General features: G+C 39.1%; 2 protein-coding genes across 3 annotated transcripts in view; one reads left to right on the top strand and one right to left on the bottom strand.

Annotated features, from left to right (window-relative positions):
- LOC124119862 (protein Wnt-6-like) overlaps window positions 1-3,801 on the bottom strand; it is a 44,323-nt gene extending 40,522 nt beyond the window's left edge. The window contains exons 1-3 of one of the 2 annotated variants that reach the window (XM_046482523.2): window positions 3,459-3,801; window positions 3,202-3,286; window positions 2,613-2,763 (exon numbers count right to left, since the gene is read on the bottom strand). In XM_046482523.2, coding sequence (XP_046338479.1) covers window positions 2,613-2,692 — 80 coding nt within the window. In that variant the 5' untranslated portion in view covers window positions 2,693-2,763; window positions 3,202-3,286; window positions 3,459-3,801. Of the gene's footprint in view, window positions 1-1,993; window positions 2,764-3,201; window positions 3,287-3,458 lie in introns of both variants that reach the window. The other variant, XM_046482524.2, reaches the window with a different exon arrangement.
- The window catches only part of LOC124149544 (protein Wnt-10a-like), a 216,016-nt gene that overhangs the window by 16,561 nt on the left and 181,135 nt on the right, over window positions 1-18,320 (top strand). The window lies entirely within an intron of this gene.

The raw sequence follows: 18,320 nt of genomic DNA on the forward strand, positions 1-18,320 counted from the left end.
GAGCACAATTCTTTACTTTTCCCAATTTGAAAGCATTCCTATCCGTCTAATAAAGAATTGAGAGTGTCTTTCAAACGGTTCAAGTTAATTCCTTTCGCTTTGCGAAGTCGCTGCTATTGGCGTGTAAAGGCCGTGTTTGAAGCCCCGGGTTGACCTTGCGACCCGGCTTGCCACGGCGGAACTTTGATGTGTGCCTGTCGTCCGTTAGCCGACTCCCCGACAAACCCACTGTATACCTCAAGCTGCACACACCTCGCACTTCTCAAAATATTTTAATTTGAAGCGTTTACAGAATCTTAATGTAAGCATCTGCCGCGTGTGACTACTGCTATAACAACCAACTCACTGTAACTATAGTTCCGTGGCGACATGCTTTCATAGGTAGATGTGCTAAACATACAAATAAAGTGGTAACCGGACAAATCCTCTCAATTTGTTAACCTAAACCTAATTTTGTGCAATCAGCGATTTCGGGATTATCTCGTTTTAATATATTGTTGCCAAGCAACGCAGGAACACGAAACATGTACGCATAAAGTACTGTACATTTTTGTTTGCAAATTACAATTATGATATACCAATGTGTGTCCACGGTACCACTGCAGAAAACAAAATGATCGCTATCGAATCGGTCGAGCTTCATTTCCTTATCGTCAGCTTACTAATACTGAGGGGCAGACAGACATTGCACGCACGCGTAGTACGCTACCTAGTCATTCACTAATGAGATGCAGAGAGCAAAATGTACGCCGTTTTATAATTGGATTTATTTTAAACATATATTTTTGTAAAAAAAATTCACAGGAGAAGTGTGCGTTATGTATGAACGGTGTGTATAGCCCGCATGTGAGTTGCCCCGACAGTCTCTCGTTGCGCCGTTGGTCACACTTACAAACCTCGTTTGAAGAGTTATACTGTAAGCGGACCCCTTATTCCATCTAGTCTCAATGCGAATCGTAGTTTTATATTAAGGGACTTAGCGAGAGTTAATTGAACGAAAAAGTCCATTAGTTAAAACGTTTCTTCGGCAGTGTTTAAGTAGAAAGCAGTAACTTCCGCACATTTATCTGCAAACAGCTGGAACGATATGAGCAGGGTTTTATCTTAAATCAATGAACTTGAGTTATTAATATGCCGCTCTCTTGTTGGAAAACTTTCGGTAGATCCCCTCATATAGCTCTCCCCTATAGTGACGTATCTAGTACACTGTACAATACACAAAGGTTTAGTTTTTTATGTTTATGAAATATGAACGGCGAATGATTATTACCAGAAAAATAATGTTTTTGTCTTTGTGATACGTATTTTTATATTTAAAAAATATATGTTTGAACAATTTAGTGATTGTATCCCCTACAGCCCCCCCCCCCGTGACACAACGCCCTCCCCCACAGCCCCCTCCGACATCCCATCATCTCCAGTGTTTGATTTCCAGCCAGTAATCGCACAGTAAATTTGTACACCAGCCTTCTAATTTGTCCTTATGTCCAAAACGTTTGACTCTTTTGAGTGTAAGAGAAGACAAGCGAGGACTACAGATTACAGTGTTAACGAATTTCCACATCCACAATGTCGCCTTATTTCTGTACACAAATGCACCAACAAATACATCAGTACTTGAAATAAAACTCGTACCCAAACTAAGTGCACGAAAGTTCTCTTTTTTCACGTGCATAATTTCAAAACTGTTAGATACTCTTCAGAAATGCTTCCTGAGATGTGCATGTATTTGAGCTGAGCGATAATGACAATTTCAATATTTAGTTCGTTAAGCATATTTTAACATTTCAACACATTTATATTTTAGTCAGAAGAATCAGAACTGAAGAAATATACATTATTCTAGCAACAAATATTCAATCTCCAATGTCACGGTTAGATATCACTTTATTATTATCAATTAAATGATAATTGTTTTACGTGAATAATTTAGGAATCTATAGCTTGCTACTTTCGTATTACAAAAACTGAAGATTTCATACAATTTACTTACCACCAAAGGCCAATTATATTGGTCGGGAAGATAAGATAAAAATAAAGACATATTAGTATCCCTTGAATACGCATGGTCGTGTCGCTCTCCTGCCACCTCTTCAACGTGGGAGGATGTCCCTTCTGTCACTTCGCATACATCTATTCAACGATTGCAGTAACAACACATATCTTCTGTACCATATTCATTGTCACACAAGACTTTTTCAATCGGTCGTTCAAAGCATTCTATACTTTTGTTTAGTTCTTGGCAGCACTACCTGCTTGAATCACTGAATTCCAACTCCTTCAAAAAATGATCATTTGTGAAATGTGTTGAAGACGTAGAGCGAAGTCCAGGCGACCAACCAATGTGTAGAATGTGGATCTTTTCTTATTCTCACTTAGGTAATAAAACTCCCGTGTTGGCTTCTACACCGATGTACTTCGCAGATGTTGTCTGAGATGAGAACCTCACAGACTAGCCCCAATTCTTTGAACAAACTTTCATCATAAAAGATAAAAAAAATGGCACTTTCCTAGCCGGCTGCACTGTGCACCTATTTGGTCGCTAGGGGGGTGCCGTGTTCTCCATAGAGGAGGTCGGGTGGGTAAGTCAGATGTCTAGGGAGTTAGCTTACCCGTATATTTGCCTGTGGAGACATATATACCCGTAGTTTTTACTGTCGCTACAGTTTGTGTGCACACAAAAACTGGCCATACTCTAGTCCTCCGCTACACCTAGAGTATTCCTCCAGACACGAAACGATCCGCCGTCCAGTGGTATCTTACCTGAAAAAAAACCAAGTATGAAATGCTAGTTTTCTCTGTAGTGGACACGCTCCATTGATTGCAGACAGACAGAGATCACCTCTCCACTAAAATTGGCTCGATATGAATCCCTCAACAAAGCCGTCAAGTGAGTGTCGTCCGCTCAGTGGTAATATTGAAGCAATTTGCTTTACCACCCCGGCCGTGGCTGTACCTCACTGCCCCCTGTCCTACCCCAGCATCCTTCTACAAAGTGTCACCTACAGTCTCACGTCATTCTCCTAATTGTGGACGATAATTTTCCTGCGAGGTTTAAAGTGCTCAGCTATTATTTAGTGTTTAGAGTCTGTTAGATTATCTCTTTGATTAGTATTGCTAATATTCCTCCATAAATTGTAGATGTCAAGTGAGAATTGATGAAAGAAAGACAGAATATATAACCGTTGATGAAGTCCTTACCTTGATAACACTCCCTTTTAAACACAGGAGCTGTATGTTTATCCAGTGTCTAGAGAAGATTGTACACTTTCCTTTCGTGTCGCATCTGCGATAGAGGAATGTTGATGGTTGTATGACAGAACAGTTATTTGCACATGTTCATGTGCTTTGTTTTATTTTACGTTTGTTGAACAAGCTTACAGTTTCGTTTTAAATACTGATTTATTCACTTATCGCGATGGTCATTATTAAATAACTACTAAATATATCATACTTACTACTCCGGAGTCCGAGTGGAGCTATCAACAAGACTAATTTTAAAATCCACAAATGAAATTTTGCGCTGTATTCTTTTTCTGTGTTGAGTCGAAATGAGGGACTATAGTCAGGCACAAAAGTCCAATAAAAGGTCGATGTTTCGGGATGGGCAACATCGTATTAGCTCTTAATTCGGCTTTCTTTAAAGAGAAACCTGCAAGAGAGCAGAGAGACGGGGGCCGGGTCGTGAGTTGGAGGTCAGATGACTAGTCAGCTTCTAAAGCGAGGCTGTAATCTAAATTGTAACCTCCTTAGTTCAATGAACAACTAACAGCTCTCAGCGATTTCATCTGTGATATCACAAGCCCTCTCTCCTAAGGCGGCTTCAAATTGACTCTTCTCTCCTCCCAGCCAACACGTGGGAGCGGGAATATGTTTTGGCGCACCGATACTTCCGTGTGGCGGTGATGCGGACGCGCACTCGTGTATACCTGCCCTAAACGTGCCTGACGCTGGTTCCTAGCCAAATATCAGCCCTCGTTCCATGTAACATAAAGAATTAAGCAACATCATTTTGGCTTGTTGCTTGCCCTTTGATGCCTAAAACACCTCTTGGTGTAATTGGGTTTACCATTTACACCAGTATATCACTTGAAATGGTTATTGCCTTCATACGCAGCAAGATTGACTATTGCCTGTTTTACCTGGATACTTAATCTACGTTTGTGTCAATATGGCTCTGTGTGATGTGATATCAGATAGAAATTGTCTGTTCAATGTCAAAGTTTTATATCTCATATGTTTCTACATATACTCGTATATCTATAACACAAAGGTGTTATCCAAGACATGTTGACTCCAGTAAGTCAGTTTGTCATATGGTCTGTCCCCAAAAGTTTCTACATACTGTACTATCATGGGTCTTTTGAAATCATATGCAATTGGTGGTCGTCAGTTGGCAGGCATCAACGTTCCAGTTCATTTTATGAGCATGCCTAGAAGGGAAAACAATCTTAGTGTTTTGTTTAGTATATGGTTTGGGCAGAATGAACATGAGTTAAACGCGAATTTTCCCCATGTCATGATAATGACAGGAGTTCTACACTTGTCACAACGAACAATAAGTCCAGTCCATGGATTACCTAATAACCAATATCCCTGTAGTTCGATAGGCTTTAGTGTTTACACACTATGCTCATGACTGAATGTCCATTGGTTGAATAAATGTAACGCGCATGCCTCAAGATGACCATGGGACAAACATGCCCTGACGTCACAGACGATTATGTCATGCTATAGTTACTACTTTGAGAAATTATGCATAGGCGAAATGTATCATATTGTCTTAAACTAACCGTAAGGAAGGTGATAGCCGCCTGTCCAGAAAAGAATTGCAATATCTATAAAAGTATGTTCATTTTCTTACGATAAACGACAATACTATTGGCTTGAATAGTTCTCGTCTTTTGAATTTTGTGTACAAACATAGAACATTGGTAACGGATACTTAAAGTGGTTCGATCTACTGATATGTGAGACAACCGTGTGCACGGGTCTATCTAATGATAGTTGCACAGTCGTCAGTGTGGTTTTATCTACTGGTTGTGATATAGTCCTCAATGTGGTTCTAGCTAATAACTGTGATACGGGCCCCAATGTGGTTCTAGCTAATAACTGTGATACGGGCCCCAATGTGGTTCTAGCTAATAAATGTGATACAGGCCTCAATGTGGTTCTAGCTTATAAAAGTGATACAGGCCTCAATGTGGTTTTATCTACTGGTTATGATACAGTCCTCAATGTGGTTCTTGCTAATAACTGTGATACAGTCCTCAATGTGGTTCTATCTCATAACTGTGATACAGGCCTCAATGTGGTTTTATCTACTGGTTGTGATACAGGCCTCAATGTAGTTCTAGCTTATAACTGTGATACAGTCCTCAATGTGGTTCTATCTACTGGTTGTGATACAGTCCTCAATGTGGTTCTAGCTAATAACTGTGATACAGTCCTCAATGTGGTTCTAGCTAATAACTGGGATACAGGCCTCAATGTGGTTCTAGATAATGACTGTGATACAGTACTTATTGTGGTTCCAGCTAATAACTGTAATGCAGGCCTCAATATGGCTCTAGCTAATAACTGTGATACAGGCCTCAATATGGCTCTAGCTAATAACTGTGAAACAGTCCTCAATGTGGTTCTAGCTAATAACTATGATACAGTCCTCAATACGGTTTCTAGCTTATAACTGTGATACAGTCCTCAATGTGGTTCTAGCTTATAACTGTGATACAGGCCTTAATGTGGTTTTATCTACTGGTTGTGATACAGGCCTCAATGTGGTTCGAGCTTATAACTGTGATCCAGGCCTCAATGTGGTTTTATCTACTGGTTGTGATACAGTCCTCGTCCTCAGTGTAGTTCTAGCTAATAACTGTGATACAGGCCTCAATGTGGTTCTAGCTTACAACTGTGATACAGGCCTCAATGTGGTTTTATCTACTGGTTTTGATACAGTCCTCGTCCTCAGTGTAGTTCTAGCTAATTAATGTGATACAGGCCTCAATGTGGTTCTAGCTTATAACTGTGATACAGTCCTCAGTGTGGTTCTATCTAATGATTGTGACACAGTCGTCAATGCTGTTCTATCTAATGATTGTGACACAGTCGTCAATGCTGTTCTATCTAATGATTGTGACACAGTCGTCAATGCTGTTCTATATAATGATTGTGACACAGTCGTCAATGCTGTTCTATCTAATGGTTGTGAAGCGACCATACCCCCTTGCAGTGAAGCCAACGCGCCTATGTTGTTGGTCGTAGGCATGTAAACAAGTTCGCATTTTGGAGAAATGTAAGTGTTTGATATTTATCATATTCCTAATGTCGCCCCCGAGGATAAATCAGATGAAATACATCCCCAGTTGAGCCCAACTTTATATCGACGGGGAATACAGACGTTAATCATTTGGTCTGTGTTTCTCACTTGAGCCACGTAAGTTGAAGTTTCAATCGTCATGATACGAATAAAAGGAGTGTAAATAACAGACTATGTCAGGGGGTAACGCGTGGCTACACAATATAATTTTTGCCGAAAGGCGCCATGATTTCTGAGGGGTGTCCCCCAACTTTCCCAACATTGGTAGGGGTATAACAACATCGGGATTAAGTGGCGGGTGTTGCCCACTTTCTTATTAGGGGTCTTGATAGTGGGCTTGGGTCAAATTGTTGGACAAGTGAAATAAATACATCAGTTGTATTACCAATGTTTAAGAATATATAGATCAACATATATATACTATTGTACTATTGTATATAAATCACATATTTCACAGATAAACATAATTATATATCACGTATATTTTGTTTTAATTTATGTTCAACAACATACAGATCAAATATCTTTTATGTTTTACAACACATAAACATTTTTAAGTCTTTACAAGTACATCATGATTATGTCAGAACTCAAATAAGGTGGGATACATCAGTATACTGCATTGCTGTTTTGCGGCCTTCTCTGGGATGAGGTTTCTCTAAACTCTAAACTTATACCTGTTATAAACTAAATGTTCACCACCATATGCAATCTTAACGTAATCGACATTGACTTGTGCGTTGGCCATAGTTGCATATGACTCCACATGGTAACTGTGGCATACTTAGATCAGACATAGAATCTTGATGAACAGAGGGAACAGAGTTATCATTGATTATTGGTGAAGACAGTTCATACTTTTCATTGATATGATGAGACAGTGAGAGAGTGAACTCTATGTGAAGGGTGAACTGACCTCGCTGTCAGCCACCCCTAAAAGTGGAATACCCAAGTTAATCCTTCTATTGGTCTACGCCTGGCTGAACATGATGTTTTAACAAATGTTGGGAAAATGGGGGTAAACCTTCTGAGGAAGTGGCTCCAAAATAAGTGAGGGACGCGGCGTGGCGATGCCCAAAGAAGCCTGGAGACCACGAGGCAGTCACATAGACATATTCACCTTTCTACCATCTCAACATTATCAAGTTTAACATTAGTACAGTCACATAGACATATTCACCTTTCTACCATCTAAACATTATCAAGTTTAACATTAGTATAGTCACATAGACATATTCACCTTTCTACCATCTCAACATGATCAAGTTTAACATTAGTACAGTCACATAGACATATTCACCTTTCTACCATCTCAACATGATCAAGTTTAAAATTAGTACAGTCACATAGACATATTCACCTTTCTACCATCTCAACATTATCAAGTTTAAAATTAGTACAGTCACATAGACATATTCACCTTTCTACCATCTCAACATTATCAAGTTTAACATTAGTACAGTCACATAGACATATTCACCTTTCTACCATCTCAACATTATCAAGTTTAACATTAGTACAGTCACATAGACATATTCACCTTTCTACCATCTCAACATTATCAAGTTTAACATTAGTACAGTCACATAGACATATTCACCTTTCTACCATCTCAACATTATCAAGTTTAACATTAGTATAGTCACATAGACATATTCACCTTTCTACCATCTCAACATTATCAAGTTTAACATTGGTACAGTCACATAGACATATTCACCTTTCTACCATCTCAACATTATCAAGTTTAACATTAGTACAGTCACATAGACATATTCACCTTTCTACCATCTCAACATGATCAAGTTTAAAATTAGTACAGTCACATAGACATATTCACCTTTCTACCATCTCAACATTATCAAGTTTAACATTAGTACAGTCACATAGACATATTCACCTTTCTACCATCTCAACATTATCAAGTTTAACATTAGTACAGTCACATAGACATATTCACCTTTCTTCCATCTCAACATTATCAAGTTTAACATTAGTACAGTCACACAGACATATTCACCTTTCTTCCATCAACTTCAGCATAAGTATAATCACATAGACACATTCACCTTTCTACCATGTTAACATAGTATGTAATGCGTCTCAAATCGTTTTTTTCATAAAAATTCGGCATCTACTATTCCAGAACTTTGATTCAGTATCATAACCTAATATGGGACATGATCAGGCAGTCCTTATATACTTAAACGTGTATTGTATGTTCCAAGACAAATAGTGGAACAGTGTTTATGTAAGGTCAGTGGGGATTGTACTCGATTGTTTAATGTAAGTATGGTTAATAAAATAATTCAACTAGCTGTTATTTTCATTTTTATGAACAGAGCGGATTAATAACTGAGACACTTGATTAAGAGCAGACGCTAAGCGTAAATCGGGGCTGAGGAAGAGAAGAAGGGATATGTATGGGCTTGGATCAGGCTACGAGATCACCAAACATCGTCATCACTCCCGTGTAGGTTTGACAAGTTACGGCTGTTGTCGTGCTGCCATCTCCTGTATGTTTGTGTAGTCAGTAGTAGCCAGGCACAATGGACTAGGGGAATACGCCGGAGTCTACCATAGGCCTTTCATCACGGGTAACTAGCATATTTAGGCAAGGCACAACAGCAAGTTGTTTTGGCGACTCGGTCAAGTTTTGCAATCCAGGCAGTTTGAAATTTGATAAATGATAATTACAGCGTAAACAGGGATGAAGGGTAGATCTGAGCGGGCTGACCAGGCCAGACAGTGGGAATAGTTTGCCCTGGGGGAGGTGGTAGGTTAAAGGAGAGGGGTTGTTGAGATGCAGGGAACAGTCACAAGTATTTTAATGACGCCCTTTACAACGGTCTCTGGTCGAACATGAAGGAAAGCAGGCAGGACGTGCGGGGGACCCCATCCCGACAATAAACCGTGCGCTGCTCATCTTAGTCATACTGGAAGGGGTTAGGAGGGACATGCCATTAAAGCCACACAAAGGCTCCCCGGGGGAAAGTCATATTCACGGCCACTTTACCGGAAACACCCATCCCTTTATCCCGCACAAATCATGAAATGCTTCGATTTAGTAGAACAATTAATTCCCATAATTGTTGCATAAATTTTCTGAACTATGTCCATTTATGAAATCTTCTAAAATGATTTCGATTAGATGACTTTTATATTGCTCAATTACAACTACGATGAGTGGTAATCAAGTTTGGTTTTGAACATTGCTACTGTACGTCCGTGTTTGATGTACTACTGTTATAACCCAAATGTGCCCTGCGTCAAACAGTAGTGTCACAAGCCACTCACATTACATTACATTTATTTCTTAACTTTACGCGTTTAGTCTCCGTTGGAAGAAACAATAAAGTTAAAACCGATTTAATAAGCATAATCAAATATTATATGGTTTTTAACAAGGAACGTGATCACTCATGTGATGATTAATAACATTAGCACAGACAAGCTGCTCTGCTAAATTCCCTTGATTCCAAAAGTTCCTTTTTTGGTTTGGTAAAAGCGTATATCAAATCACTCGACAACACGCTCCATATACGGCAATCGAGACACCCAACGTACAACACGTCAAACACTACAACCGACAATCTGACGTATGGCAATGCGTCAAACACTACAACCAACAGACCTAATGTAAGATAAAACATCAAACACTACGCCCGATCAACCTCACATATGTCAAAAGGTCAAACACTACAACCGATCTGCCTCACGTATGTCAACATGTCATGCACTACAACCGATACGCCTAACGTGTCAACACGTCAAACACTACAACCGATCAACCTAACGTGTCAACACGTCGGACACTACAACCGATCTACCTCACATATGTCAACAGGTCAAACACTACAACCGATCAACTTAACATGTCAACACCTCGGACAGTACAACCGATACACCTAAAGTGTCAACACCTGGACACTACAACCGATCTACCTAACGTGTCAACCCTTCTGACACTACAACCGATCTACCTGACGTATGTCAACACGTCATGCACTACAACCGATAACCTAACGCATGCCAATACGTCATGCACTACAACCGATCTACCTAACGTGTCAACACGTCAGACACTACAACCAATCTACCTAACGTGTCAACCCGTCTGACACTACAACCGATCTACCTGACGTATGTCAACACGTCATGCACTACAACCGATAACCTAACGCATGTCAATACGTCATGCACTACAACCGATCTACCTAACGTGTCAACCCGTCTGACACTACAACCGATCTACCTAACGTGTCAACACAGCAGACACTACAACCGATCTACCTGACGTATGTCAACACGTCATGCACTACAACCGATCTACCTAACGTGTCAACACGTCAGACACTACAACCGATCTACCTAACGTGTCAACACGTCATGCACTTCAACCGATCTACCTAACGTGTCAACCCGTCTGACACTACAACCGATCTACCTAACGTGTCAACACGTCATGCACTTCAACCGATAACCTAACGCATGTCAATACGTCATGCACTACAACCGATCTACCTGACGTATGTCAACACGTCATGCACTACAACCGATCTACCTAACGTGTCAACACGTCAGACACTACAACCGATCTACCTAACGTGTCAACACGTCATGCACTTCAACCGATCTACCTAACGTGTCAACCCGTCTGACACTACAACCGATCTACCTAACGTGTCAACACGTCATGCACTTCAACCGATAACCTAACGCATGTCAATACGTCATGCACTACAACCGATCTACCTGACGTATGTCAACACGTCATGCACTACAACCGATAACCTAACGCCTGTCAATACGTCATGCACTACAACCGATCTACCTGACGTATGTCAACACGTCATGCACTACAACCGATAACCTAACGCCTGTCAATACGTCATCACTACAACCGATCTACCTGACGTATGTCAACACGTCATGCACTACAACCGATAACCTAACGCATGTCAATACGTCATGCACTACAACCGATCTACCTGACGTATGTCAACACGTCATGCACTACAACCGATCTACCTGACGTATGTCAACACGTCATGCACTACAACCGATAACCTAACGCATGTCAATACGTCATCACTACAACCGATCTACCTAACGTGTCAACACGTCAGACACTACAACCGATCTACCTAACGCATGTCAATACGTCATGCACTACAACCGATCTACCTGACGTATGTCAACACGTCATGCACTATAACCGATAACCTAACGCATGTCAATACGTCATCACTACAACCGATCTACCTAACGTGTCAATACGTCATGCATTACAACTGATATACCTAACCTGTCAACACGTCAGATACTACAACCCATCTACCTAACGTGTCAACACGTCAGACACTACAACCGATCTACCTAACGTGTCAACACGTCAGACACTACAACCGATCTACCTAACGTGTCAACACGTCAGACGCTACAACCGATCTACCTAACGTGTCAACACGTCAGACACTACAACCGGTTTACCTTACGTATGTCAACATGTCATGCACTACAACCGATAACCTAACGCATGTCAATACGTCATGCACTACAACCGATCTACCTGACGTGTCAACACGTCAGACACTACAACCAATCTACCTAACGTGTCAACACGTCAGACAATACAAACGATCTACCTAACGTGTCAACACGTCAGACACTACAACCGATCTACCTAACGTGTCAACACGTCAGACACTACAACCGATCTACCTAACGTGTCAACACGTCAGACACTACAACCGATCTACCTAACGTGTCAACACAGCAGACACTACAACCGACAACACTGCTTATGTCAGTCAGCATGAGGTAAAACAGTCCGCAATCTCCATAATTACTTATCTCTGACTTTGGATACGTTATTAAGATCTGCCAAGGAATATGTGAAAACTGTTCAGTCCTCGAAAAACATTCTTTAAACAACTCCTCCCCCTTTATGGTGAGAAATTGTAATAATCCCGAGATGCTTCATTTATATCAAAGTATAATATTTCAAATCTCCAGCAGACATGCATACATACGTGGTACTCGTTCACACTCGATAAATCTATTTAAATGGAATAATTTGGGGGTGGGAGGGCGGTGTTAACTAAAAAGGTTAAGGGTCTCTCGTAGTAATCAGATATATTGTCAGCTTCCTGTATGAGAGAATACTACTTGTCATACAACAACAACACATTTATGAACACATAGATTTTTTAACCTTAGCCGGATACGAAGATGCAACCCCTTGTAAGTCCTTCATGCTACTCCCTGTGCTACGGAGATTGTTGCCGTCAAAAGTGTCAAGCTTGCTAGTCACCATTAACCGAGTTAGGTGAAGTTGTACATTTTGTTAATACTGTACCGAATTCGTTATAAGTATGGTGGTTAGAGGTATATGTGTTATGCAATGCCCGTGGATCTGATTCGCACATGTAATTTCAATATATGTATTATACATATTATCCATATTTGACCTAATGATGCACTTTATTGAAACGGGTTTAATTCTAAACATGTTTAAACATGTTTAGAATTTGAACCCGTAACATGTTTTAAATTCGGAACATTTTCAAATTCTAAATATGTTTAAATTTTAAACATTTTCAAACATGTTGTTATTTAAACGAAATTATTTCCATGGATTTTCTTACAGCACTAGGAGTGGAATAGTTAATTGAACAAGGCATGTTTACAATTCACACTTACTATTTCTGGCATTAGGAATACGTGCTTATAATTTATGTATTTTGCTACACGTTGTAAAGGGTTCAGAATATTTTCTTTTCGCACTTCACCGATGTCATTTTCTACATTTCGTTGTCACTACTACAGATTGCTATATTATATTATTAGCAAATTTTATTCATAGACACATTCCCAAAACTTAATACACTGCATAAGATCAAGTAGCGCAATCGATGGATACGAGATAACGTTAACATCGGACATGCCCATCATATCCCTGGGTAAATTGGCCTTAGGGTATGAAACGTCTATCGAAAGCAATTTATCATAACAAACTCTTACAGTGCTAATTTCATTCATAATGTAGTAAATACGTTTTGCCAGTCGCGACATACTATTTCTACGTGTGTCTTGCATAAACTCGACAAATTTAAATACCCATGGATGTGCATATGAATACTACTTCAGATACAAAATTCTTAAATAAGTGTATTTCGGACAGGTCAGTAGAACACGAAATTCGTCTTCTTCTTCGTTTTCACAAAATGGACAAAGTCCCTGTTTTATCTGTAATTTCAGTTCAGCCCATACACTCCTTTCAATCATAAACATGTGTGAGCTTATAATAAACAGTTGAGGGGGCTATCATATATTTTGCAATGTTAATGCTATTGTGATACATTTCAAAACACAGGGAATCTTTCATAAATAAACCCAGTATGGTATGACTGAGATCGGATTATTACTGCCTACACAATTGCACATGTATATTGTGGATTCTCTTTTTAAATTTCCGATAAAAAGCCAACGTTATTTACGATAAATTCCGATAACCAAACATAACCAGAACTCATTTAATACAGTCATCTCTTACCAAAATGACTCAGCTTTCTTCATTAGGATGGGTTAATTCTGTATTTAACAGGACGTGGTAAATAATACTAACATTTCTATTAGGATCACACTTTAAAATTTAATAACCTGAATTAGTCTTAAAGTGATCAGGGGTTCCTAATTCACCATACAAGAACTGGCGGTGTAGAGGATTAAACACAACATTTTTTTCATATTCAAAGGTGAACGCTCTCAATTGCCTTGGCTTCTCTGAAAATCCATAGCTCACAACCGTAACATAATAAAGATTATATAATAAAGACTGAAATAATCAAAACTTTCCCCCTTCTCTCCCTTGGGTCTTTGGCATTCAGAGAAACCACCTGATGATGAAAATAAAGCTCCCAGATTCTTAAAATTATTAACCTCAGTTGCATAGGCGTTGTAAATCCACCTTTCTGTTTTGGCTCATCTTCCACCTTTAATAAAATATTCCATGAATAAAAATCGGTATAGTATTTTTATTGTAAAGTAAATACGTTTCTTTTGTCGATAAAATTTCAGGAAGTTTTATACATATATAAAGAATAAGAATACTATACGCTATCACAAATTTTACGAAAGGAGTGAACTTTCAATGATATCTGACCAAGCTGTATATTATATCTAGTACTCATGTAGTTAATTACCATTGACAGCATATTGCACAGCATTGTTAAATTTGTAAATTGAACGCACAAAAATTGTGGATTAAGTTGTCAACCAAACCAGAATAAACTAACATGTTGTTGAAAAAATGGTTTCATCCGCAAATTAACATGGTTACAATATATACAAACAAGGTTATGTAAGGGAGTTTCCGGAATGAACAGCAATCAGGTTATATTGAAGAGGAGGTGTACTGCATCCGCAGTTGTTCTGAAACACTTCAAGGTAAGGTATTAGTTGTCGTCCCTGCATAGGTTGTAACGTCTCATGTAGTTTCACATAGTCCAAATGTTCTGACATGATTTCCATGTATTTGACCGGTATCCAACCCCCACCACAAATGCACATGGAACCAGGGGTTTGGATGACTAGCATCCAGTAAACTTCAAATATCCAGAACATCTCGCAAATAAATATGGACCATATCAGTTAATGTCATGTCTGAAATAAGTGCAAAACTATATTTTATCAAGCTTTACAGATTTTCAAAGAGCAAGTTTAAATGGAGGTGTATCCCAATCTGACATCCCAAGTTTTCTGTTTCGTAGAAAATAACCAAATAACCTCAAAGCGGACGGCAACATGTGAAGTTTTTTTCGTTCTGTCTCAGGATTAAACCGGCAAGTTTAGTTGTGTGCAGCTGTTATATAAAATAAGTAACTAAAGGTCCATGTCCACATTTAGTTGACCCCTAAGATAAAACAGACAGTACCAGATGGTATTCAATCCATCGACTGATTTCAGCAAGAGCTCTACCAGCAGATGTGACAATAGTATTGAAAGGTAAATCCAAATGTTCATGGAGCCAGATTACAAGATATTAATCAGCATTTATGATATGAATGTTTTCCAACAATTACAACAAGGCTTTACAAAGTTGGGACTGTAATCTACATGTTATTGTATTGTTACTTTTTATTTTGAAGTTGCCACTTTCTACACCTTTCAAAAACAAAGATTATAATTGACTGAATGGTCTTCTAATTTGTTGCGATGGTGGTGATCACACACTTGAACCAGTCAATGCCACAGTGTAAACAAATGATTTGCTGAACCACATCATTAACACATACAAAAAAAACCCCTGCTTTGTACATGCTCTTAACAGAATAGTCCGTCAGACGATAATATTCATTGAGACAGAATATTGATTTTCGTGCGTATGTAAGTGCCTAGTCATGTTTCAACTTTCACCTTTAGAAAACAAAGGAAAGATAAACCAACCACAGTGTTACATTTCTCCATGACACAGCTACAGCAGTGTTACATTTCTCCATGATACAACTACAGCAGTGTTACATTTCTCCATGATACAACTACAGCAGTGTCACATTTCCCCATGATACCACTACAGCAGTGTTACATTTCTCCATGATACAACTACAGCAGTGTTACATTTCTCCATGACACAGCTACAGCAGTGTAACATTTCTCCATGATACCACTACAGCAGTGTTACATTTCTCCATGACACAACTACAGCAGTGTTACATTTCTCCATGATACAACTACAGCAGTGTTACATTTCTCCATGATACAACTACAGCAGTGTTACATTTCTCCATGACACAGCTACAGCAGTGTTACATTTCTCCATGATACAACTACAGCAGTGTTACATTTCTCCATGACACAGCTACAGCAGTGTTACATTTCTCCATGATACAACTACAGCAGTGTTACATTTCTCAATGATACAACTACAGCAGTGTTACATTTCTCCATGATACAACTACAGCAGTGTTACATCTCTCCATGATACAACTACAGCAGTGTTACATTTCTTCATGACACAGCTACAGCAGTGTTACATTTCTCCATGATACAACTACAGCAGTGTTACATTTCTCCATGATACAACTACAGCAGTGTTACATTTCTCCATGACACATCTACAGCAGTGTTACATTTTTCCATGATACCACTACAGCAGTGTTACATTTCTCCATGACACAACTACAGCAGTGTTACATTTCTCCATGATACAACTACAGCAGTGTTACATTTCTCCATAATACAACTACAGCAGTGTTACATTTCTCCATGACACAGCTACAGCAGTGTTACATTTATCCATGATACAACTACAGCAGTGTTACATTTCTCCATGACACAACTACAGCAGTTTAACATTTCTACATGATACAACTACAGCAGTGTTACATTTCTCCATGATACAACTACAGCAGTGTTACATTTCTCCATGACACAACTACAGCAGTGTAACATTTCTACATGATACAACTACAGCAGTGTTACATTTCTCCATGATACAACTACAGCAGTGTTTCATTTCTCCATGATATAACTACAGCAGTGTTTCATTTCTCCATGACACAACTACAGCAGTGTTACATCTCTCCATGATACAACTACAGCAGTGTTACATTTCTCCATGATACAACAACAACAGTGTTACATCTCTCCTTGATACAACTACAGCAGTGTTACATTTCTCCATGATACAACAACATTAGTGTTACATTTCTCCATGACACAACTACACAAGTACTTTATTTCTCCATGATACAACTACAGCAGTGTTACATTTCTCCATAATACAACTACAGCAGTGTTACATTTCTCCATGACACAACTACAGCAGTGTTACATCTCTCCATGATATAACTACAGCAGTGTTACATTTCTCCATGATACAACTAAAGCAGTGTTACATTTCTCCATGATACAACTACAGCAGTGTTACATCTCTCCTTGATACAACTACAGCAGTGTTCCATTTCTCCATGATACCACTACAGCAGTGTTACATTTTTCCATGACACAGCTACAGCAGTGTTACATTTCTCCATGATACAACTACAGCAGTGTTACATTTCTCCATGATACAACTACAGCAGTGTTACATTTCTCCATGATACCACTACAGCAGTGTTACATTTCTCCATGATACAACTACAGTAGTGTTACATTTCTCCATGATACAACTACAGCAGTGTTACATTTCTCCATGACACAACTACAGCAGTGTTACATTTCTCCATGATACAACTACAGCAGTGTTATATTTCTCCATGATACAACTACAGTAGTCTTACATTTCACCATGACACAACTACATTAGTGTTACATTTCTCCATGATATAAATACAGCAGTGTTACATTTCTCCATGATACAACTACAGCAGTGTTACATTTCTCCATGATACAACTACAGCAGTGTTACATCTCTCCTTGATACAACTACAGCAGTGTTCCATTTCTCCATGATACCACTACAGCAGTGTTACATTTCTCCATGATACAACTACAGCGGTGTTACATTTCTCCATGATGCAACAACAACAGTGTCACCTTTCTCCATGATACAACTACAGCGGTTTTACATTTCTCAATGATACAACTGCAGCAGTGTTACATTTCCTCATGATACAACTACAGCAGTGTTACATTTCCTCATGATACAACTACAGCAGTGTTACATTTCCTCATGATACACGTACAGTAGTGTTACATTTCTACATGATACAACAACAACAGTGTTACATCTCTCCATGATACAACTACAGCAGTGTTACATCTCTCCATGACACAACTACAGCAGTGTTACATATCTCCATGACACAACTGCAGCAGTGTTACATTTCCTCATGATACAACTACAGCAGTGTTACATTTCCTCATGATACAACTACAGCAGTGTTACATTTCCTCATGATACACGTACAGTAGTGTTACATTTCTACATGATACAACAACAACAGTGTTACATCTCTCCATGATACAACTACAGCAGTGTTACATCTCTCCATGA

Source organism: Haliotis rufescens, unplaced genomic scaffold (assembly GCF_023055435.1).
Source record: "Haliotis rufescens isolate VD_foot unplaced genomic scaffold, xgHalRufe1.0.p SCAF_4, whole genome shotgun sequence".
NCBI lineage: Eukaryota > Metazoa > Mollusca > Gastropoda > Lepetellida > Haliotidae > Haliotis > Haliotis rufescens.